General features: G+C 54.9%; 2 protein-coding genes across 3 annotated transcripts; one reads left to right on the forward strand and one right to left on the reverse strand.

Annotated features, from left to right (window-relative positions):
* Nucleotides 1–240: 240 nt before the first annotated feature.
* Nucleotides 241–8,122, forward strand: Creb3l3 (cAMP responsive element binding protein 3 like 3). 2 transcript variants are annotated; one of them, XM_052165498.1, is made up of 10 exons: nt 241–267; nt 905–1,036; nt 1,438–1,735; nt 2,703–2,809; nt 3,565–3,702; nt 4,484–4,590; nt 5,796–5,864; nt 6,270–6,354; nt 6,715–6,811; nt 7,360–8,122. In XM_052165498.1, the coding sequence occupies exons 1-10, from the start codon at nt 241–243 to the stop codon at nt 7,737–7,739; spliced, it is 1,440 nt and encodes a 479-aa protein (XP_052021458.1). In that variant the 3' UTR covers nt 7,740–8,122. The 2 variants fall into 2 exon arrangements, with proteins under 2 accessions (XP_052021458.1, XP_052021459.1); XM_052165499.1 differs by having other exon boundaries at nt 3,571–3,702.
* A 1,965-nt stretch (nt 8,123–10,087) lies between these two features.
* On the reverse strand, nt 10,088–23,118 carry Thop1 (thimet oligopeptidase 1). The gene is made up of 13 exons (XM_052165530.1): nt 22,922–23,118; nt 19,864–20,076; nt 17,560–17,708; nt 15,785–15,892; nt 14,506–14,608; nt 13,881–14,041; nt 12,935–13,070; nt 12,294–12,660; nt 11,924–12,125; nt 11,142–11,328; nt 10,915–11,043; nt 10,609–10,745; nt 10,088–10,444 (listed from the first exon to the last, which is right to left on the reverse strand). The coding sequence occupies exons 1-13, from the start codon at nt 22,935–22,937 to the stop codon at nt 10,289–10,291; spliced, it is 2,064 nt and encodes a 687-aa protein (XP_052021490.1). The 5' UTR covers nt 22,938–23,118; the 3' UTR covers nt 10,088–10,288.
* Between the last annotated feature and the right edge of the window lie 214 nt (nt 23,119–23,332).

Consider the following 23,332-nt stretch of genomic DNA (forward strand, 5'->3'; position numbering starts at 1 on the left):
ACTTTGCTCTTTGCTCCCTAGAAAAAGCACAAAACAGAGAGATAACAGTCGTCCCGCCCTCCCTCTGCCACTGCCACTTACCATTGGTCCATGGTCCTGTCTGTCTCCCAGTCGCCAGCAGGCGCTGGGTTGGGAGCTACTGGCCTGTATTTCAGCATCCTTTGGGAGGTGGAGACGTGGCAAAGGCTGTAGCAGGCAGTGACAGGGACCCAAAAGGAGGCTGCCACAGGCGCAGGACTCATGGATGGGGACATAGCAACTGGAAAGGTGAGGAGCCACAGGGGGACGCTGAGCTGGCGGGTTGCAGACTGACAGGACCCCATCACACTGCACACTGCCTGGAAGACTGAGGCTGGAAAGGGGCTCACACTGGGAACACACAGCCTCTCGGGGATTTCAGGACATGTGATCCAGGCACCAATATCTCCTCTGGAATCAGGGTTTCTCTGTGTAGCCCTGGCTGTCCTGGAACTCATTCTGTAGACCTGGCTGGCCTTGAACTCACAGAGATTTGCCTACCTCTGCCTCTTGAGTACTGGGATTAAAGGTGGGAGCCACCCCTCAGCCTCGCTAATTGTTTTTACAAACATATATGTTTAAAATTTTAACTATAGCGTATGTGTGCCATGGCACAGAAGCCATACGGATTTCCTGATTTGTTTGTTTTGCTTGTTCTTTGAGTCTTGCTAGTGGTAGACCAGTTTGTCCTGGAACCTGATTTCACAGCCCCATACCACCATGTTTTTAAAAGACTCGTTGGTTTTCCCGGCCCAACCCTGTCTACACGTTAGGCAGAGTCACAAAGGCCCAGTCCAGGGCCTAAACAGGAGTCACATTTGGCCTAGAAGGAGGTGGGGTGCCATGCGTAGGCATGGAGCCTCCTCTCTCTCTCTCCTTGATCCAGATGGCATCCCCAGACTGCACTGTGGCTCCCCTGGACAGCATGGAAGTCCTTGACCTCCTGTTTGATCGGCAGGATGGCATCCTGAGAAATGTAGAGCTGGTTGAGAGCTGGGTCCTTGCCAGAGAGGAGCAGGTGAGGGTCCCCAGGAGATTTCTGGCCACAGCTGGGGTGGGGCACAGGACATGCCACCGAACCGGGCAGCCTATAAACCTCACACGTCTGCTTAAGCAACCTTTCAATGTGTAGTTAGATTCTCCGTTTACGGACGTCAGGGGAGGGAGGAAGGGAGGCAGAGAGGGCATGGTACTCACCCAGAATCACACAACCAACTTCCACCCGAGTTCAAATTCAAACTCAGAACAGAGTTCCTGTTTATAGTTTTCTCTGTTTGTTGTTTAACTGCTGTTGCATCTCAGATGCTTAGGGAGAAAGAACAACTCCCTCTCTAAGGCATAGAGAGGGTCAGGGATTTGCCCAAAGTCACACAGCAATATGAATAAACATGTGTCTTGTTCTCTCCGCTCCTCTTCTAGAAAGTTCTACCAAATTCTGACTCTGATGAATTCCTAAATTCCATCCTGGGACCTGGAGACTCTGACCCCAGCTCCCCAATATGGTCCCCCACTGACAGTGACAGTGGCATCTCTGAGGACCTCCCTTCAGACCCCCAGGACACCCCTCCTCGTAGTGGCACAGAAGTAGCTAACACGGCTTCCGGGTGTCACACAAGGGAGCAAGGCAATGGGCCCTGCCCTTCCTATCTTCGCAGCACCCCGTGTCCTGAGCCTCCAAGGACACAAGTCTGTGAGTCCTCAGTGGCCATTGACCTGGGTGAGTATGAAGCTGATTGAAAACCCTGGAGGTGGGAATCACAGACACAGTGGGGCCGGGGACCACCAGCTCGGTCCTGAGACACAAGCGTCCTCAGATGGCTCAGACAACAGGCACCCAGGATGCAAAGCCAGAGGGTGGCCTGAATCTGGGTCCTCTGACTGCGGCTAACTCAGTAGGTGCTCAATAAAAGCTGGGGAGATTCCGGAGCCCTGGCACAGGTACAGAATCTGCCCTGAAAAGGACAGCTTATCAGAGTCCACCTCACAGATCAATAATGATTTACTTCGGGGACATCGATTAGCACCCCTAGCTAGACAGAGCCTCAGCTAAAGATATGGGGACCTAGGGCAGCCTCTAGCTAGGCTCCGCCCCTGACCACGCCCCAGCCCTGTATGAAGATTTGCAAGGTGAGCATTCATCCCTTTGGTGAACTGATGGCGTCCAGGCTCAGAGCAGGGACGTCCCTTTCCTAAGTTCACACAGCTCAGCGAAGTCTTGTGCTGTTAAATAGCATGCCTGCTGTGTCCTGGCCACCAAGTACAGGTCATATTTGACACAAACCTCCCAGTCCTGTACCGCTGGGTGGCAGCCACTCTACTGTACTAGCTGTGAGTTCCTTACAGAATCCGGTGCCTCTATAGCCCCATGGCACAGATCCACAAGCTAGAATGAGTGTAGCAGAGGGGAAACTGAGGCACAGGGACACGTTCCCTTTCCATTCAGGCCATGGCCTTGTGGTCCCCACCTTCAGTCCTGGCACTCAGGAGGCAGAGGCAGGTCTCTGAGTTTGAGGCCAGCCTGGTCTACAGATCCAGTTCCAGGACAGCCAAAGCCACACAGAGAGACCCTGTGTTAAAATAATCGGGGGAAAGGGCTCTGTTTTTGAAGCTGTGGGGACTTGTTGGAGCTGGTCACTGAGACTGAATGGCCTGGCTTCCTTTCTGTCCCTTCCCCACCTGGCCAGACATGTGGAGCACAGACATTCTGTACCCGGAGGAGCAGGCCGGCTCGCCCTCCCGCTTCAACCTCACTGTGAAGGAATTGCTGCTGTCTGGTGCCAGCGGGGACTTGGTACGCATCCCATGTCTCCTGGTTCTCTCAGGTCCTGGATGTCAGGAGGAAACTCCCTTGTCAGCCTTGCACAGCCTGGGACACAGAGGCCCAGAGAGGAGCTGGGGTGCATCTCAGCCCCGGACAGTGCACCTGAGCTGCCCCGAGCTGACAGGTGCTCTCTGGTAAAGACAGACAGAAATAGGGGGAGAGAGAGAGAGAGAGAGAGAGAGAGAGAGAGAGAGAGAGAGAGAGAGAGAGAGAGAGAGAGAGAGAGAGAGAGGAAGAAGAAGGAGGAGGAGGAAGAGGAGGACGGAGGGAAGGAGGGAGAGATGGTCGGCTGGATGGTGCGGCTGTAAGATCTTGGAGTGGAAGCTGGCTGGGAATGGGGTGCCACTGGTAATGACGTGAGGACCAGTCCAGGATGCTGCCTGCCAGGAGAGAAGGTTAGGCCAGAGAAGGTAAGGAGCGTTAGGACCTCTGGAAGCAGAGGTAACAGCATTCACTTATTTAGGTGGTGATGAGGCGGGACCACTGCGCCTGTCAATTAAGTGATCCGCTCCACCCTGAATCTTGCCCTCACCCCACCCTCATTTTACTTTTTGGAGACTTGTGTCTTGCTAAATTCCCCAGGTGGGCCTTGAACTTGAGTTCCTGCTATCTCAGTAGTCCTGGGTGCTTGGGTGACAGGCCCGTGTCTCTTCCCATGCGTTCATGGAGTGGGGGGTTAGTGTTGGAGTCTGTGTCTCTGTTGAAAGTCCCATTTGTTTCCATAGCAACAGCATCCCTTGGCCGCCTCCCAGCTGCTGGGGCCTGGGAGTGGGCACTGCCAGGAGCTGGTGCTGACGGAGGATGAGAAGAAGTTGCTGGCTAAAGAGGGGGTGACCCTCCCCACCCAGCTGCCTCTCACCAAGGTGTGTGTGCCCCGGGGTGTCTGCACACATGTGGACTGGAACCTATTGCCTATGACTGGGTCTCATTTTATAGCCAGGGCTGTTCTCAAACTAATCCCCTTGACCTCTGCTTCCCGAGTGCTTCCGGGACAGGCGTGTACCACAGTGCCTAGTGTATGTGGCACTGGGGATGGAACCACTGCGTGATCCTGGCTGTCCTGAAACTTACTCTATAGATCAGGCTGGCCTTGAACACACAGAGGTCCTCCTGTCTCTGTGTCCCAAGTGCTGGGACTTGTGCACCACTAAGGTCTCAAGTGACCTCTGATTTACCAGATTTTTTTCCTGCCTTCATTTTATGCTGGTGGCTAAAGTGTTGTTCCTAGGTAGTGCCAGTGAGTGGTACCATGGCCTGAGACCCTGAGCCAAGATGGCAACCACACATTTTCTCAGAGTGGGGTCTCCACTGTGGGTGTGGGAAAGCATCAGAGCTCTGGAAACTTCTAGAGATGGAACAAGAATGTAGGGAGAGCGTGACAGACAGAGAGCTTGCCCGGCATGCACGAGGCCCTGGGTTCCATCCCCAGCACCACAGAAACCTGGCAGTGTGGCACATGCCTGTCACCCCAGCACTCAGGAGGGGGAGGTAGAAGCGTTAGGAGTTCAGGGTCATCCTTGGCTACATATGACTTTGAGGCTAGCCTGGGCTACATAAGATCCTGTCTCATGCAAAGAAACATCTTTGGTTGGATGTAGTGTTGGGGTACAGTGAAGGCTGACGCCATACCCCCCTCCTCTGCAGTATGAGGAACGAGTGTTGAAAAAAATCCGCAGAAAGATCCGGAATAAACAGTCGGCTCAAGAAAGCAGGAAGAAGAAAAAAGAATACATTGATGGTCTGGAGAACCGGTAAGGCAAGCTGTACACTCCTAATGGAAACCGGGGGAAAGATGGTCAACGTTTTTGCAGCCCAACAAAATTGGGGTTGATGTCCCATTAGGGAACTCACTGTTTCTTTTTACTATGCCAGCAGTTCAAAGACTGCTAGGGATGGCCGGAACATTGATTGACTTGTTTGGGTGTGTGTGTGGACTCACACACTCCTGTGCCTTGAGGCTGGAGAGCAACCTGTGGCTGTGGGCTCCCTCCTTCTCAAAGTGTGTGCTTGGGGGTGGGGGACACCAGAGTGTCTAGAAAGTGTGGGTTTAGAGCTGAAGAGATGGCTCAGTGGTTAAGAACACTGACTGCTCTTCCAGAAATCCTGAGTTCAGTTTCCAGCAACCACATGGCCCTCTTCTGGTGGGACTGAGGAGAGCAATGGTGTACTCATATACATAAAATATGTAAATAGTCATGCAGTGGTGGCACACCCCTTTGATCCCAGCACTTGGGAGGCAGAGACAGGTGGATTTCTGAGTTCGAGGCCAGCCTGGTCTACACACTGAATTCTAGGACAGCTAGGGCTACACAGAGAAACCCTGTCTCGAAAAACCAGCATATAAAAAAATAAAAATACCTGTGCTCGCTGGAGAGATAGCCCAGTGGTGAGCACACCAGCTGCTCTGTAGAGGAACTGGGTTGATTTCCCAGAACCCTTGCAGTGGCTTATAAATGGCTGTAACTCCAGCCTCATGGTATTCAACGCCACCTTCTGGCCATCATGGGCAATGCATGCACATGGTACCTGCATAAGTGTGTGTGTGTGTGCATGTGCTCTCTCGTTCACACACAGGCCAACACCCATACACACATCTATATAAAAATCTAGATACGGTGGCCTAAACCTTCAATCACAGTACTGGAGAGTGGGAGGAAATACCCTGTGAGCTCTGGACCAGACAGGGCATTATAAAGAGAGATACTGTCTCAACCACAACAATAAATATTTAAAATAAAAAAAGAGGAGAGAGATTAACAGAGGCACTAGGTGTCCCCTCCCCTCCTCTACAGGCATGCACACACCACAAAACAAACAGCTGTTACTGATGCAGTGTGGCCTCAGGCTGTTCCTTGCCCTTTCTGGATTTGGGTTCCCTGTGTATAAAGCAGGAGGTGTGCATGGGGCTGTTGGTGACAGACATGTCCTCAGTGTCACTGGGTCCTTGTTCTCACAGGATGTCAGCGTGTACCGCCCAGAACCAGGAGCTGCAGAGGAAGGTTTTGCATTTAGAAAAGCAAAATTTGTGAGTGTGTGTTGATGGGGGCTAGTGGGTGGGGTTTTCCCAAAGAGGAACAAAAAGATTGCAAAGAGCCTGTAAGATGACAAGCAATTAGACCTGTCAACCAGAGGGCATTTGGACTTGAGGCTTTGACAGGTGTGTGAGGGTTATCTAGAGAGGAACTGGCATATAGGAAGTCTGTGGGCTGAGTGAAGACCAGCTGCAGACATATCAATGGAAGCAATGTCCTTGGTACAGAAGGCCCAGCCTGTGCAAAGGTCCTGGGGCAGGATCAGAGGGACTGAGAGGCAGAGAGTTTGTTCTAGGAAAGCTGGAGTCTGTATACCATTGAGGCTCGGGGATTCCAGAAAGGTCCAGGAAGGAAGATGGAGACTCCAAGGGCTCAACCCGGATGTGTTTCCCTGCAAGGTCTCTTCTGGAGCAGCTGAAACACCTGCAGGCGCTTGTGGTCCAGTCAACCAGCAAGCCTGCCCATGCAGGCACCTGCATAGCGGTAAGTCCTGCCTGCAGGTACTCTTGGGGACCCCAAGACTGGTAGAGTTCTTGTTCTCAGTTGAATGAAGGTGTGTGTGTGTGTGTGTGTCTTTAATAGCAGAGCCTTGTAGCCTGGCATGATGGGACAGGCTTGTCATCATAAACCCCAGGAGACAGATTGCTTCAAGTTACAGGTCAGCCTGGCTTCAAAGTAAGGCTGTTCCAATAACCAACATGTATATCTAAATAAATTTAAATAAGTCTCAGCCTCCTCCTGAGATCTACCCTCTGACAGCTGGACCCCAGCTTCCCTGCCTGTGAGTTCAGGGTGCTCACAGAGGAGGGGAAGGATGGGGTGACCCCACCCCATCTCTGGCAGGTCCTTCTGCTGTCCTTCGTCCTGATCATCCTCCCCTCCATCAGCCCTTTCAACTCCAACAAAGTCGACAGCCCTGGAGACTTCGTGCCGGTGCGAGGTAGGCAGTGCCAGCTTTCTGATGCCCAGGGTGAGGGTGGGGGCAGTAGGCAGGGCATTGGTCTTCCATTTCCAGCACCACAGATACCAGGGGTGATGGTGCAGGCCTGGGAAGGTGGAGGCAAGGGATTACTTCAGAACTATCCTTGGCTACATGGTGTCCTTGGCTACATGAGACCCCTGACAAAAAAGTGTGAACACACACACACACCACCCAATCCCCCACCCCTCTCAAAGCCAAAAGTCCACGCCACGTCAGGAGACTTTGGGCCGATGACTGAGAGAGTAAAGATACTTGCCACCAAGCTGGAGGACTGGAGTTCAAATCCCAGATATACAAGATGGTAGAGAACAGAATGTTGCCAGTCTTCAGAGCCACACGTCGGTACTGTGGCACCCCCAAAGTTCCACTGTGCACAATGAGTATCACACAACCCAGGGGACACAGTCGCCAGGACATCCCACCCACCTAGGACAGACGAGACTCCACAAAGCTGAGGCTGATGTCTGCCTCATGCCTACTTCTTCTCACTCCCTAGTTCTCTCCAGTGTTTTCCAGAACCCTCCACAACCACGCTGCATCCCGCGTGGCTCCCGACGTCACCCCAGGATCCGAGGTCCCAGGGCCCTGGCCCGACGTTGGCACGCCCCACAATGGCTCTTCCTCCAGCGGCCTCAGTGCAGACTGGGGAAATTTTCTGGAAATTCCAATCCTGGACAACCCAACAGAAGAGCTAGACAACTCCACCCTGGTGCTGGCCAACTCCACAGAGGAGCTGGGACGGGCCACCCTGCCGGACTGGGTGGCTTCAGAAGCACTGTTCAGCCCAGGCTGGGTGGGGCTGGAGATGCCAGGGGAAATGTGGCTGTCCTGGGTACCAAGGTGGCTTAGGGTCCGTGTGGTGCAAGATGCTTTGGGAGTGCTGTGACAGACTGACTTGGACAGCCTCCATGAGAAGCTGACCTGATATGGGTATATGGTGGAAATGGGGTTTCCAGGCACAGGACCATAAAGGTCCTGGTGTAGAACAAGAACCAGAGTCATACATACATACACTTCACACCTGAACCCTGGCCTCCAACCAGCGAGCCCCTACTCTCCCTGACCACTAGGAGGATGCTGAGCACACAGGACCTGGGCTTCCCAACACCAAGGTTCAGCCTACAAGCATCCATCTTCCTCTTTTGGTGGTCTTACTCTTGTAGACCAGGCTGGCCTTAGATTTAGAGGTCTACCTGCTTCTGCATCTGAGTACTGAGATTAAAGGTGTGTGCACCACCCCCTTTTCTAAGACTGTGCAACCTTCAATAAAGTATTTTGACAAAACTGGGGCTGTGGCTCAGTGGGTAAATACTTGCCTAGTGTGTGTAAAGCCTTTGGGGTCCATCCACGGCAGCATAGGAACCAGGCACAGGGTATATATGCCTATTATTTCAGTGCTGGGAGGCAGAGGCAGGAGGATCAAGAGTTCAAGGTCAGGCCTCTTGTAGGAAAGCAAACTTTTAATCCCAGGACATGAAGGCTGTGGGCAGGTAGGTCTGTGAGTTTGAGGCCAGGCTGGTCTACAAAGTGAGACACGGTTCAAAAAACAAAACAAACAAAAAATCAAGTTCAAGATTATCTTTGGGTCCACAGGAAGTTGGAGGCCTATCTGACCTACAGGAGACCCTGAACATGTGTGTGTGCGCACACGCACACACAGTATCTTAGGGGTATAGGTAGCAGAGTGGAAGTTAATTCAGAGGTTGGGGCTCCCATTTCTGGCAGGCAGCCTGAGACGAGGGACTGACAGGTAGTAAGGAGTTCAGCACTGGAGAGTGGGACAGAGCTTGGAGGGCCCTGCAGGGCAGAGCTTGGGCCTGCTCTGTCTCCAGGAGGGTCTTGGCTGGCTTCCCCCCCCCCGCCCCCCGTACTGATTTTATGGGTGAGGAAGCTGAGGGCATGGAATGGACTGGGGTCACTGGGATGACTGTGTGGGCTGACCACAACAGCCAGGAAGAGGTCAGTCACTGCCTGTGACAATGTAAACACAGGAAGAAAAAGAAAAAATAAATCTTGGTGATGGCGGCCACACTTCAAATCCCAGCACTCAGAAGGCAGAGGCAGGAGGATTTCTGAGTTCAAGGTCAGAACATCCAGGGCTACACTGAGAAAGTATCTGGAAAACAGAGACAGACTTGGGGTGGACAGTGCGCCTCGGTGACTGAGGATGGTTGTGGGGTAAACATCAGCACCGGTTTGAATCCCAGTCAAGGGAGCTGGAGGCAGGGCCTGCCTGAATATATTTGTGGCTTTGCCAGATGTGACAGGTGGCTCCGGAGCTTAAGTCTACAAGAACAGTAACGGAGCCATCTCTCCATCTCCAGCTGTCCTGTGTGCCTGTCTGTGCAGTGCCCAAAGACACCAGGAGGGGCATTTTGACCCTCTAGAAAAAGGAGGAACAGGGGGTGTGGGTCTCCACGTGGGTGATGAGAATTAAATCTGTGTCCTCTGTGGGAACAGATGGTACTGGAGCTTCTGGGCCATCTTTCCAGCCCCTGATCTGTCTTGAGACTGACAGACTCACCAATTCACCAGTGAGCTCCAAGCATCCTCCAGTCCTCGCCCCACTCCAGTGCTGACATTACAAAGGTCACAACCTTAAGAATTGTTCCCATGGTGCTGGGGACTCAAACTCAAGCCTGAAGGCCGGTGACTGAGATGCCTACCTGTCCCACTGTTCTGAGACATGAGCCACACAACCTACAGTAGCCTGGAGCTGCCCATCCCAGACGGGAGTGTCCACTGTGTCTGAAGGGATGGCTGTTAGTCTTTGGACATTGAGACACACTGGGTAGAAAGTTGGGACCTTGTGTTACTTAAGATCATGGCTGACCTCACTGGATTCCTTTTGCTGTGCTACTAGTTTTTCAGTTGTGTGCATGTGTTCATACTGTCTGATGTTTGGGCAAGTTAGAGGAGGCCAGCCTCTGCTACACAAGCCCCTAGCTTTTTTTGCTATGCAGAGATAATGGAAGCTAGAGGATGCAATACTGTACAGAGCCAGCAGATGGCAGCTCCTCACCAACTCTTGCTCCCAATCATTCCCTAGAAAGGTCCAGAAAGAAGCTGGTAGTTGAGGACACAGTGACTCTGAGTGACACACTGGGCAGGTGACCCTGGCACCATTCCTTAGCACCGTCCAACAGCTAGACTGTCACATAACCCATGATGTCACTGAGGATGTGGCAGGCCAAGCCTGTGGGCAGAGCAGTACAGAGGGAGGACCAGGCAGGGTGCCCCTGTGTGGAATTTTAATGTCCAACATCAAGTTGGGGAGGCGCTAGTGCAAGACCACTGGGCAGCCTGAGGCCAGGAGACTTGGAGCCGGGGCGGGGCAAGGATGGAGAACGGCCCCAGCTCACCCGTACGCCCAAGGCGGCTGAGCTTGCTGCCCAGCAGGCTGGGTAAGGCACAGGGCGGCAAGCTGGGGACCAGTCAGCACGCAGGCGGCTCGCTGCTCTCCACCTGCAGACCCTTGCTCAGGAGGAAGGCGTCCTGCTTGGGGTCACGGCCCAGAAACTGCTTCAGCATGGCGCTGGCATCCTCAGAGCCCCCTGGCCTCAGGATGCTGGTCCGGTAGTCCATGCCAACCTGGGGAAAGGAGGGTGGGTCACGGGGTGGAGTGGGCAGCTGGGGGTTCATTGGGTAGCCAGCATCTCAGGGCCCCAGCTGTCGCTAGCCTGGGAGCCTCACACAGTCCATGCGATTCTTCCCCCGCAGCTGGCTGAGGCCAGGGCCAGGCCGCAGTAACTCACCTTGGGGCTAAGCACGCCCTCCTGCTTGAAGCGCGTGTGGAACATGTCCATGGAGTACACCTCACTCCATAAGTAGCCATAGTACTGGGCGTCATAGCCACCAGCTAGGTGGCCGAAAGTGGCTGGCATGTTGGTACCTGGGCAGACATAGGGCGCAGTGAGGGCCATGGTGACAGGTCCTAGATACTTTGAGAGTGCACGGACTCCAAGGGTAAGGCTCGAGTCTCCTGCAGTCCCTCCCAGGGTGGGGAGGTCTCTGCTCTCTGGGAGCTGGGATGGTGGTGGCCCTGCAATGCCAATGGTTACCTGGTGTGGCTGGCACCCCAAGGATCTCTTGGCAGAGCCGGGCATATTCCTCAGCTGGGTCTGCGTCTGTCTGTGTGTGCAGGACCTGGTCCACCTTGGCAAGCACAATCTGCCGGAGGTTGAAGAGACCTTGGGGAGGGGTCAGAAGTCAGCCTCCGGCTGGGAAAGCACCACCACTCAGGTCCTCATCCAGCTGAGCAGCTGTGGCTGCAGCAGTGCAGCCTTACCTGCATTGGCCTGGCGAGACTTGATGAGCTTCTCCAGGAGGTCCTGAGGGGCCTCGCTGCCCGTGCGGTAGTGCTGAGACATGCGCATCAGAGGCTCCTTCTCCCACACCCAGTTCTCCAGCATCTGGGACGGTGCCTCCACAAAGTCTCGCTCCACGTGGGTCCCACTGAACATAGCAAACTCCGCCTAGGCCAGGCACAGGCAGGTAAAACCTTAGGCACCCTGAGGTCTCAGCTCCTGCAGGGAGGTCAGCTCCCTGGCTCCTACACACTGGATGCCAGCAGCTGCTGAGGCCCAAAGCTGTGCCATCTCCCTGCCTCCACGTCCCTAGCCTCACACTCACTAAGACTCGTGCGACCCCAGCTCTGCTCTAGCTTCCCTCTCATGCAAACTGTGTCCCCAAAGTCACCCTGGCCTGCAAATGTGGGTGAGAGGGCAGTGTGATGGACCACTGCAGGTCACTGTCAGATGCAGCACAGGAGGGAGGAGGCAGGTCAGTGGGGAAGGGCTCTTGCTGACAAGCCTAATGCTGAGTTCAACCCTAAAACCCTGATGGTGGGCGAAGGTCCACTGTCTTCTGGTCTGCACACGCAAAGCATACACACCCCTCACAGAGTTAGCAAATAAAAACCGTTTATGTGGGGCAGAAGGCCCAGGGCTAGCCTATGCATAGCCCTAGCTGGGCCAGGAGTGAATGTGCTAAGACTCTATTGCAGGCACTCAGCCATAGCATGGTCCGGACACACACTGACGCCCGTGAGCGGCACACACACACACACACCTGTGAGCAGAGCTGGTGCATGACGTGCCCGAACTCATGAAAGTAGGTCTCCACTTCATCGTGCTGCAGCAGGGAGGGCGTGTCGGGCGTGGGCTTGGTGAAATTGGCCACCATGGCTGCGATGGCCAGCTGCCGGCTGCCATCCTGCCGCAGGCAGCCAGGCTGCAGGCCAAAGCAGGCTGCGTGGCCATACTTCCCTTCCCTGGGGAGTGAGATGAGATCAGGGTAGAGATGAGAGATACCAGGGCACCCAGAGCCAGCATTCGGTCCCTGTCCCTGGCTGCTGGGGCTGCAGGCCCTCCCTGCAGTAGGAGCCCCAGACTCCCTACTCCTCTGTCCCATGCCTGTGTCCAGAGGTCCCCATTCCCACCTGGGGTACAGGTCGAGGTAGAACTTGCCGATCTCCTCCCCAGAGGCAGCATCACGCACCGAGTACAGCCGCACGTCCTCATGCCAGGCGGCAGCGCCTTCCTCCAGCGTGAAGGTCAGCCCCAGCAGCTCTTGGTAGATGGCCAGCAGCCCACGCGTGACCACCTGCATGGGGAAGTACTCCTTGAGCAGGTTCTGGTCTACGCGATAGCGTGTCTCCTCCACCTGATTCATGTAGTAGCGCATGTCCCATGCGTGGATGCGCCCATCGAAAGGCAGTCCCCGCTTGGCGCACTCCGCCTCCTTCAGCTCCAGGATCACCGCGCGCTCCTGCTCTCCCAGGGGCTTCAGCTTCTGTGCCAGCTCATCTGCAGAGGCACCATGGTCACCCTCCGCTACCCCTGCTGCCCCTGCTGCCCAGGAAGAGGACAACACCCACCCACATGCAGCACAACATCTACCTACATCAGCACCCAGAACCCCAGGAGAGCCAGGAGACTCCTAGCTACCACAGCCAGGGCAAGTGTGTGGACACAGCTGGACACGGGCTGCAGGCTTTACCCCAGAGTCGGTCGTGACAATGGCCTTCAGGCTGAGAGGGTGGGGCAAAGATGGGCACCCAAGGCCAGAGTGGGTGGCTACCTAGGAAGGTGGCTACTGTCTGACTGGTCCTGGCCATGTTCATCTCCAGGACGTAGTCCGCGTGTGTGTGGAACCCCAGCAGGCTGGATTTCTGTGCCCGCAGGGACACTAGCTCCTTCAGGATGGCACAGTTCTCCTGCAGGGACACAGGCATGGCGGCTCCAGCTCTGCACCACACCAATCAGAGCTGTAGGCGCAGAGAAGTAAGCGCTGACGGTCCTGGGTCTGGAACCTGCTACCGAGATAGCATGGCACACGAGTGGAGACAAATCCCCGTTCCACTTGTTTGCCGTAAGAGAGAAGCAATGTAAGCCTGTGCTGGGGAAGAGGTGGCCAAAGACTGGATGAGGAGGACTGGCCAGGCAGCGTCCCCAGCACTCTGGTGGCCCAGGCCACCTTTCCCAGCACCGGCACCACACAGCAACTCATGCACCCAGTTGGGCGAGAGGCCTCATAGAGGCAGCACCAGCCACAAATGGGGACCTCAGGAGGCCAGGGGCGGCTACAGGGTGAGGAGTCCTGAGCAGTCTGCTCGGGTAACTGACAGTAATCAGTCCTCCCCAGCCACTAGGATGTGAAGTCACGGCCCTGGAACCCAGGTCACAGGTCAGGCAGCGTTTTAAGCCCCAGCCTGTTCTGTTCAGGGCAACCCACAGCTGTCAAGTGCCCACCTAGACTGCAGCATCAGGAAGGTAGAGGCCCCAAGCCTCAGGTAATCTAAAGCCAAAGCAAGTCAAAACAGGCTCCTGCTCTGTCCTGCTGCAGCTCGGGACATTTACCTGGAAGCCAGAGCATGGAGCCAGGGAGCCACACTGTGTCTCCTGCTCAAGAGCTATGTGGGGACTTCCCGTGCCAACCTGAGCACAGGGCCACAGTGGGCGCTGCAGCAGGGTGCCCAAGGGGAGGACAGCATGTGTTGGGGACAGAGTGGTGTCTGCAGCCCCACCTCCTTGCAGCGACAGTTGAAGGCTTCCTCCAAAAGGCGCCGTGTCTCGGGCACATGGCACTTCTTCAGCAGTGGAAAATAGTGTGGGTACTTGAGGGTGACCTTCAGCTTGCCGTCCTCCGTCTTCTCGAGAGAGTTCAGAAAGTCCTCGGGGAGCCCGCCTGTGGACGCAGCAGGTGCTGCTCAGCCTGAGCCTTGAAGCCAGGCCAGAGGCTCTGAGCCTGAACTCCACAGGGGACCTCCCAGGACTGTAGGTGACCTTGCACTGTAGGTGACCTTGGCAGGGTGTCCCAAGTCAGCTCGTGAGGATGAGTGCTGGGCGGGGAATGGGGCACAGTGGTACACTCCTGCATCAGAAATGCCAGGGCCACAGGGTGAAGGCCCAAGCAGCACGCAGAAGCGCTGATGCTCCAAGGTCCTGAGATTCGCCACCCCTAATCCAGGACTAAAACCCATCGTGTGGCAGGGTGCCTGTGGCCCTGCACACCTGCTCACAGAAGGTGGCGAGGACAACACGGCTGCCCCAGCTCAGGGCCGCTGCAGAAGGATCTGGGTCAGCAGAGCCCAGCTCTTGCCTCCAGTGTCCTTGGGAGCCATGAGGACATCTTCCTCCACACACACTCACCCAGCTCCTCTCTCGTGAAGGGCAGGAAGGTGGTGTCCTCGTTCAGGTTCCTGTTGAAGTCGATGCACAGCAGGCTCAGCCTCTTCTTGATGTTCTTGATCTTCTGCGGAGACAGCAGTGTGTGGGCGCCAGCCTCTGCTGCAGCCCAGGCACCGCTGGACTGTGCCCTCTCTCCCAGGCCACCTTCTTGGGGAGGACCCTCAGTCTGCAGCCTCAGCTCTGCGCTGTGCTCAGGGAGATGGGGCTATCCCTCTGTCAGCTAAGGACAGGTCTAAGGTTTGACTAGAAACAGCCCAGTGACATGCTTCCAATCAGACAGGGAACTAGATCTGCAGTTACGATCTGCCGTGCTGACGAAGAGCAGGAGACCTGGACCTGGGCCCCAGCCAGCGCTGCGGCTGTGACAGGCAGGCTCTTGCTGTCAGCGCATGGACAGTACAGCTTCGTGAACTGCAGTACCCACTCCCCAGCAGACAACATCGGAAGAGCTGCTGGGAACCACAGGGCCAGTAGAGCCGACACGAGGCCTGAGGTCTCTGTGGGTTTGCACTTAGGCTGAGAGACGCCAGGTTCTTCCTTAAAGCCACGCAGCCAATGAGTGCTCACTGCAATGGGGACCAGGTGTGCGCACAAGACAGACAATGCTAGGCTCCACAGCTCCAAGTGTGGCCACCTGTCTGTCCTTGTCCTGACCTACAAGAACAGGCATGTGAGCTCTCAATGACCACAGTGATTCTGTGGACGGGCATAAAGAGCTGGGTCTGTCCTCCCAAGTTGGGAATCACAGGACGAATCTAGCTTCTCTTAGCCTCTGCTGGTTGCTGCTGTCACCTCAGCAGGCTGGCATCTGTATTTACGTCAAGGTCCTGGGCTCTGATCCTGGCCTCTTGGGGTGGAATGGGATCCACCCAGGAACGTGACTTCCGAGGCATACTCCCAGCAGAGCACCCACAATACTTACTGCCCTTCTTGTGTTTATGCAGCACACAGGCCACCTGTCCTCACCCTCCCATTAACTGTGACCTCTGCTTTGCCTGATGCAGTCTCAGCAACACCCACCTCTATTCATGCCGTGCCAAGGCTTTCAAGCTAACCCAGGGAAGGCACACACGGGGACCCACATTCCCAGCCCAGCAGAGCTGACTCAGCCAAAGGCCTGGGTGGGAATCGAGGGGAGCTGGCATGACCTGTTTCCCTGGCTCTGCCCTGACCCCAGGGAGGGGACACAGATGCTGTCAGCAGGCTGTGACTGTGGTGCATTAGGACAGGGCACACTCACCTCCTGTGTGTCTGGAGGTAGGTGGAGCCCATTTCTCCGGCCCAGCTTGATGAGCCTCTCCAGGTAGCGAGCTGCCTCAGGCTTCAGGGAATCTTTCGGGGTTTTTTCCTGGAAGCAAGCACCAAGAGTGTATCAGACACCAGTGGGGAAGTAGTCTGCCCCTTCTATGGCTCTCACAGGAGGAGCAGTAAACACATGTGGTGGCACGAAGCCACCCATGATCCAGCTACAGGGAACACAGTGCTTACTTCTGGTCCCATGGGCTGCAAGACACACGGACACACCCATACACAGACAGAAAAGCATATAGAATTAAGAAAAACCTTTAAAAACATTAACTTACTCTTATCTTACGTGCATTGGTGTTTTGTCTGCACATATGTGTGTGAAGGTATTGGATAGCCTGGAACTGGAGTTACAGGCAGTTATAAGCTGCCAGGTGGGTTCTGAGAATCGGCCCAGGTCTTTACAAGAGCAGCCAGTGATCTAATCGTTGAGCCACCTCTCCAGCCCCAAAGACAAACACCTTAGAATAAAACCAAACCCAAAAAACAAAAACAAACAAAACAAAACAATACAAAAAAAAAAACAACAACAACAAACCCCACAATCTGATCAAGAGACAGGCAGCTTCAAGGATAAAGGAGACTAAAGCCAAACCCACAGGTCAGAGTTTAATCCCTGGGGCCACAAACCATGGAAGAAGACAAACACTTCCAGGGCCTCTCCCCAGTAAAGAAGCAAAAGTTCGACACAGCCAGGCACAGACCCACCGGGAGATGCCAGCTCCTGGACCATGACAGTCCATTCCGGTTCCTGGGCAGCTAGGCTACAGAGCAGCAGCTGCATCCAGCAACACGGCACAGTGCTCAGTGCTGACTGCAGGCTCTTCAGATGCCGACTCGGGCTATCGCACAGACACCACCAACTCCTGCCAACTCTGAAACGTGTGCACCCAAGCCAGCTTTTCTTTTCTCTTTTCTTTTCTTTCCTTCCTTCCTTTCTTTTGTGGCAGGCAACGTAGCTGAGCCAGGCTCCAGCTCTGCTGGGAGGACCTCGGCAGGGTTTGACTACCGAGGACACCAGCCCTATTTACTTACTGCAACAGGTTCTCAAGTAGCCCAGGCTAACTTCCAACTCAGTATGGAACCAAAAATGGCCTTGAACTTCTAGGCTCCTGCTAAGTGCTGGGATGAGAGGTATGCACCGTGACATCCTGTTTTCTCCCAAGTGGCCCTGGTTGGCCTCGGAACTCTTTTTTTTTTTTTAAAACCAAATCTTTTTTTTTTTTAAAGAGCTATTTATTTATTTTATGCATGAGTACACTGTCACTCTTCTTCAGACACACCAGAAGAGGGCATCAGATCTCATTACAGATGGTTGTGAGCCACCATGTGGTTGCTGGGATTTGAACTCAGGACCTCTGGAAGAGCAGTCGGTGCTCTTAACCTCTGAGCCACCTCTCCAGCCCTGGCCTCGGAACTCTTGATCCTATGGCCTCAGCCTGCCAAGTATTACAATGACACTCGGCTGTGCATCAATCTTACAATGGTGTGACAATGACAGGTATTTCAACAACAAAGACCTTGACCTTACTGAGGCCTCCGCATGCTGTGACTACACAGTTCACAAAGCACCCTCTTTCTGCATTCCCACAGTGGCTCATGTGCACAGCCTGCGTTGACAGGGGCATCAAGGCCACCAGGGCTTAGGCTGGCAGCAGGTAGACCCCACTACCCATCACCACCCTCCGCCGCGCCCACACGCCCACCCACCTGCAGCCACACGACCCTCTGGTACACGTCCTGCCTCATGCTCATCTCCACATCAAACTCCGAGAGCTTCTTATCAGCCTCTGTGCTGGCTGCACGGATGTCCTTGCATGGGGACACGTGCTGGGGGAAGTCGAGGATGTTCCTCTGCACTGAGGGTGAGACACGAGGACAAGGTGAGAGGCGCAGACCCGCTAGCTGATGCCAAGACACCGCTACACACGGCCAGCTTCCAGCACTGGAACAGAGGGGAGCACTTGATGACAACACGGTGGAGGCTCAGGACTGCAAAGCAGACACTGGGACAGTGGCTGATCTGTCATGCTTGGGCAGGCAGGGAAGCTGAGGCAGAGGAAGATGCTGAATTTGGGGCCGCACAAGTTTGAACATTACTATACTTGTCCTGTGATCCAGTTCCCTCCCCAGGCATGGAGCCAAAAGCACAGGTCACCATCAAGTCTTGTGCATGTGCCACGGCAGGATTCACAATGGCCACAAGTGGGGAATTAGCTCCCACCCACAAGCCGGAGTACTTGTGAACAGGAGCGGTGCTTGGACACACAGCACTGGCCAGAGCCCAGGCACAAAGGTCACAGTGCATGGAACTGCATGAAAGAATGCAGAGACGAGAAGCAGGCGTGTGGGTGTGCAGGATGGAAAGGAAGCATTAAGGCTAAAGGGCGGAGGCTCATTCTGTGTGGTGACAATGACCCATGTACTGGCCATGTCAGGGGACACTTGGGTGGCACTAGCTAGTGCAGGCAAGGACTTGGTCCCTTCAGCACTTTAGCTGATCATGGACAAGTGACAGGAGCCTCAGCACAGAGTGCACAGCAGGGGCAGGAAGGACATAGAGGCCAAGATGGCTCAAGGCGGGAGCTCAGAGGACACAGGCCTCTTCACAGTACGTGTGGGCAGACTGCGGAGCTGAGGCGGGCAGCCCACACCACTTTCTTTCTAGAACACGGTCTTGCTGCACCCTAGGTGAGGCTTGAACCCATGGCAATCCTCCTCCCTCGGCCTGCAGAGTGCTGGAGTCACAGCATACTGGGGTTCATCTTGGTTTTCTCTCTGATCTTTCCAGCCCCCACAGGGAAGGGAGGAGGAGCTCCAAGTATATCAAAGGATGCTTGGTAGAGCGAGGCTACACCAAAGGGCTCCACGGGGCCGTCCTTCTGAGATCAGAAGAAGAGAACACTGCTTGATGCATGAGGGGGAACTGAGGCTGGGGACTGGATACTTCAACCCTCCTGGCTGTAGCTGGAGCAGGAGATGGAGCAGAAGTCAGCTGCACCTCAGGGGTGTGTAAGGGTTCCCCTGCAGCCAGTCAGAGGAGGCCCAGGATCTGGCCCACACCTGGGGATGCTAGACTGGAGAAGCCTCAGCAGCCTGTGCATGCCCTTCCTGGTCCACCTAGGACACAGCAGCCCTCAGACTGGGCAGCCTGGTGCTTCTGTCTGTTGTGTCTGCTGGGCCTGAGATGGAAGCTGTGGTGTTTGGTGGCAACCCAGGATTGTTACAGAAACACAATCACACAGGGGTGACACCGGATATGAAAAGGGTGACATGAGCAGCCCAAGGTGGCCCCACGGCTGAGACAGGAAAAGCTGCTGTAGATACCATATCTCCCAGTGTAAGGAACGCTGCCTTGGTGACAGGAAGAAAGCAGACCTGATGTTGAGTGTGGAGGTGTGTCCTATAGGACACTGAGGCAGAAGGATGACCAGGACTCAGAACTGTCTCACAGGCACAGAGAGAGTGTCTCAAAACAAAACAAATTGAGCTGTCACAATGGGTAAAGGTGTCTGTCACTGGCGTGGGGTCAGACACCTGCCATCCACACAGAGCTGAAACAGCGGAGCATACAGGAGCCTGAGCGCGGAGGACTGCAAATCCGAGGCTAGCCTGACAACACAGTGAGACCTGTCTCAGAAGAGAAAACAAAGGAACCAGCGGAGAGCACTGGCTGCACCCAAGAGGACTAGGGTTCAGTTCACAAGCGCCTTAACTCCAGCTCTGGGGGACCATCACCCCCTTCCGGCCGCTGTGAGAACTGCACACACATGGATGCAGGCAATAGATCCATTGCTAGGATTAACAAATGTGCCACAAAGCCTGGCCTAAAAATTAGTGAATTCTTAAAGGAAAGAAAATAAACTTTGACAAGGCCTGTTTGGCAGCTCATGTAGGAGCTAACACCTGGTAAACAGATGCCACAGATGCCAAGAAGAATTAGGTCACCCAAGCCAGCTCCTCTGGTACAGGGAGGACGGTGTGGAGTGGATGGCTGTCACTGCCTGCACTCACCTGTGTAGGTAACCTCCACATCAGCCAGTGCCTTCAGTGTGCTCTCATATGACACATCCTCGAAGCCCTGGGCACCCACACGGTCGTATACACTCTTGGTCTGCTCAATGAGCTGCGTGGTTAGAGCCCTGATCTGCTGTGCACTCAGATCCCAGCGCAGATGATTCACGGTAGAGCATGGGGACACTGCATGCACCACGTCCCCAGCACAGGCTGTGGGGATGACAACAGTGACAGTCAGTCTCAGCAGGTCCAGAGCAAGTGGGCCAGGAGAGCCTGTCCACCAGCCTCCTCCTGGTACCTGCTGAAGTAACCACATCGTGAGCAGAGTCTATGTGCAGGCTAGCACAGAGCCATGCCCCAGACCGTCATCGTGTCTGTGTGTGTGTTTGTGTGTATGTGTCTCCTTAGACAGGGACCATGACTCCAGAGTTCTCTCCTGTGACTATGTCCCCACCTCCTTACTGGGAGATTTTGGGTGGGGCTCTAGCCTGACTAGATTCCCAGCCCCTCACCAGGGGATCTTAGATGGTCTGCCCCTATTAAGGGATCCTACTGCTTTGGCAAAGGACCTCCTAGAAGTGTAATCACAGGTTCCGGCCAGCTGCGCCCTTACAAGGTATCTAACTTCTCACAAAAAAGAGAATCCTGAACCACTGGCTGGGAGAGGCCCCAGGCCAAGGGCTCTAGAAGTCTGTCTTCCTACTGGTCCCCTGTCCTCCAAGTCATTGGCCACAAGCCATCCAGTCGTATGTCATGCATAGTTAAGTGTGGCCCTCCACTCCCCTGGTGCTGCCAATCTATAATTAAAGCCATGCCTGCCCATATCAGACCACGCTGACGAAGGCAGGTGTGGAAGCCAGACTGGCAAGCAGCATTCTAGAATGACCAGGAGGGGCGCAGCTCAAGGAAGGTGCTGTGGTGGCACTAGCAGCTGCTGGCACTGACTCCACAGCCCCAGCAACACTTGTTCAACACTGACATGCAAGGCAGCCGGGCAATGCCGTCCTGTTCCTCATCCCATGCAGAATGGCTGTACAATCGACAGCCGTGTAAAATGAAGGTGGGCCAGCTCACCCCACCACGCATTCCAAACACTCCACAGCACTCCTGCCTGGTGTACTCGGTGCTCTCGTCCCATCCCCACCACCGTAAAACCAGACCTGGTGGGGATGCCCATCAGCCTAGCACTTGGGAAACTGAGCAGGGAAGAGACAGAGTTCAGGGTCATCCACAGCTACGTATCAAGTATGAGGCCAGCCTGGGGTACATGAGATACTGTCTCAAATGAAAAGCCACGGTTGGGTGATAGTGGTATGTGCCTTTAATCCCAGTACCGGGAGGCAGGGGCAGGAGAATCTTTGTGAGTTCAAGGCCAGCCTGGTCTGCAGAGAGCAGACAGAGATCTGGGACAGCCAGGGCTACACAGAGAAACCCTGTATTGAAAAGCAAAAATAAGGAAGGACAGCCACTGAGGAAGATATCTGCCCTCCATATACATATGTGCACACACAGAAACAAAGGGCTTTACAAGTGGGGGCAGGGCCAGCCAGGAGAGGAGAGCGTCCAAAAATCTAGAGAACTAGGATTTCAACATCTTTCTGTAAACATCTGGATTACTGCCTCCATTTCAGGTCACCTTGAGTTCCTGAGGTGCAAGTAATTCCAATTATTCCTGTTCCCATGATCCTGATCTCATAACTGGTGCATGCCTGACCTGCAGGTGTGAGGTAATGTATGGGTGCAAGCTCTAGACGCCTCATACTCCAGACCGCTCTCAGATACAGGACAGGTCACACAGGGCCCTGTGGGCTCTTCCCCTGGTTTTCTACTCATGGGTTAAGATAGGATCTTGTCAAGTTGCTCAGGTTAGCCTTGCAACTTTTTTGGAGGTTGGATTCTCTCAGTCTAAGGCTCCCACACTTGGGAAGATAGGCTGGCACTGGCTCAGTTTCCGTCTCTGGATTAAGCAAGTCCAGGAGACGCCAAGATGAGTAAGCAGCTGGAAGTGACTGCTGCCAACCCAGACAATCCAAGTTCAATCTTCACAATGGAAGGAGAGAACTGACTCCCGCAAGCTGTCCTCCAACCTCCACAAGAAGATCCTCCACATGCACGCTAAATAATGTTAAAAAAAAAATCCAAACAAGTCTTCCTGGGCCGCAGCCATGTCGACAACTGACAGTGGAATCCCTGCCAGGTGGCTCCACCATATGGGATGCCCTCCCCCTACCATCACACACAGCAGGCCTGGCAAGAGAAAGATGGGTCTCCCAACCAGCCTTGCCAAAGTGAAGTGACCAGAGCCTAAGCCCCTGTTTCGCTGACTTGAGAGGCTGGAGAGGGACCTCAGTGGTCAAGCGTGCTTGCTGCTCTTCCAAAGGACCCGAGTTCCGTTCCCAGCACCCCTGAAGGGCAGCTTCCAACCACCTGTAACTGACTCTGGGTGCTGAGGATCAGCCACGCTCTTCTAGCTTTCATGGATTTTTTTTTCTTCGAGACAGGGTTTCTCTGTGTAGCCCTGGCTGTCCTGGAACTCACTCTGTAGACCAGGCTGGCCTCGAACTCAGAAATCCGCCTGCCTCTGCCTCCCAAGTGCTGGGATTACAGGCGTGCGCCACCACCGCCCGGCTTCTTCTAGCTTTCATGCATGTGCACACACTCAACACACAGACATACACACATAATTAAAAATCACAAATCCTAAAAACCCGAAAGAACGTAGCTGGAAGTATCACTAAGTCCTCTCGAGATGCTGGAAGGCACGCCGTCCCGGCACCGAGGTTCCCAGGCCACCGTCTCCGGGCAGCCTTCCAGGAACCGGTGCCTTTACACCAGGTGTGGGCTTTGCCCACCGCCCGGTGGCAGTCACTCTGGTTAGCATAGCAGGGAGCATGAGGAAAGTATTCTTTCTAAATCCAGTTCGTCAAGAGGATGAAGTCAGGGGAAGTTAGTCCATTCATTTTGCAGACGAAAGGGTCGGGGACGGGAACCCCACAGGTTCCATCTGCCCGAGGGAGGGAAGAAAGCGAGGGCCTGGGCGAGGGGCGGCCGGTACCTGCGGGGGGCTTCATGGCGGCCGGTTGCGCGCGGGGCGGCGACGGCCCTCCTCTGGTCCTCACGCCTGTGCAGTCCGGGTCTCCTCGGAGCTCGCCTCACCTCAGCCAGTTCCTCCACTGTCGCTCTCAGACTGAGGCGCCCGCCGCCCGCGAGCTTCAAGCACGCTAGGAAGGCGCGTGCGCGCGAAGGCAGCGGGTCGCCACCAGTGCGCATGCGCAGGAACAACCAGTCTGGAGCTGCGGCGCCGCGGTTCCGCCCCTATCATCCGGAACGTGCCCTGCTAGTGGTACGATTTTGCACATGCGCCTAACGCAGTCAAGCCCGCGATTGGCTGTCATGGGCGAGTGGGACGGGGCTTTAAGCTCCCTCCCTAGCGCCAGGATGCTGTTTCCATGGAAACCGAACACAC

The sequence above is a fragment of the Apodemus sylvaticus genome, chromosome 20 (assembly GCF_947179515.1).
Source record: "Apodemus sylvaticus chromosome 20, mApoSyl1.1, whole genome shotgun sequence".
Classification (NCBI taxonomy): domain Eukaryota; kingdom Metazoa; phylum Chordata; class Mammalia; order Rodentia; family Muridae; genus Apodemus; species Apodemus sylvaticus.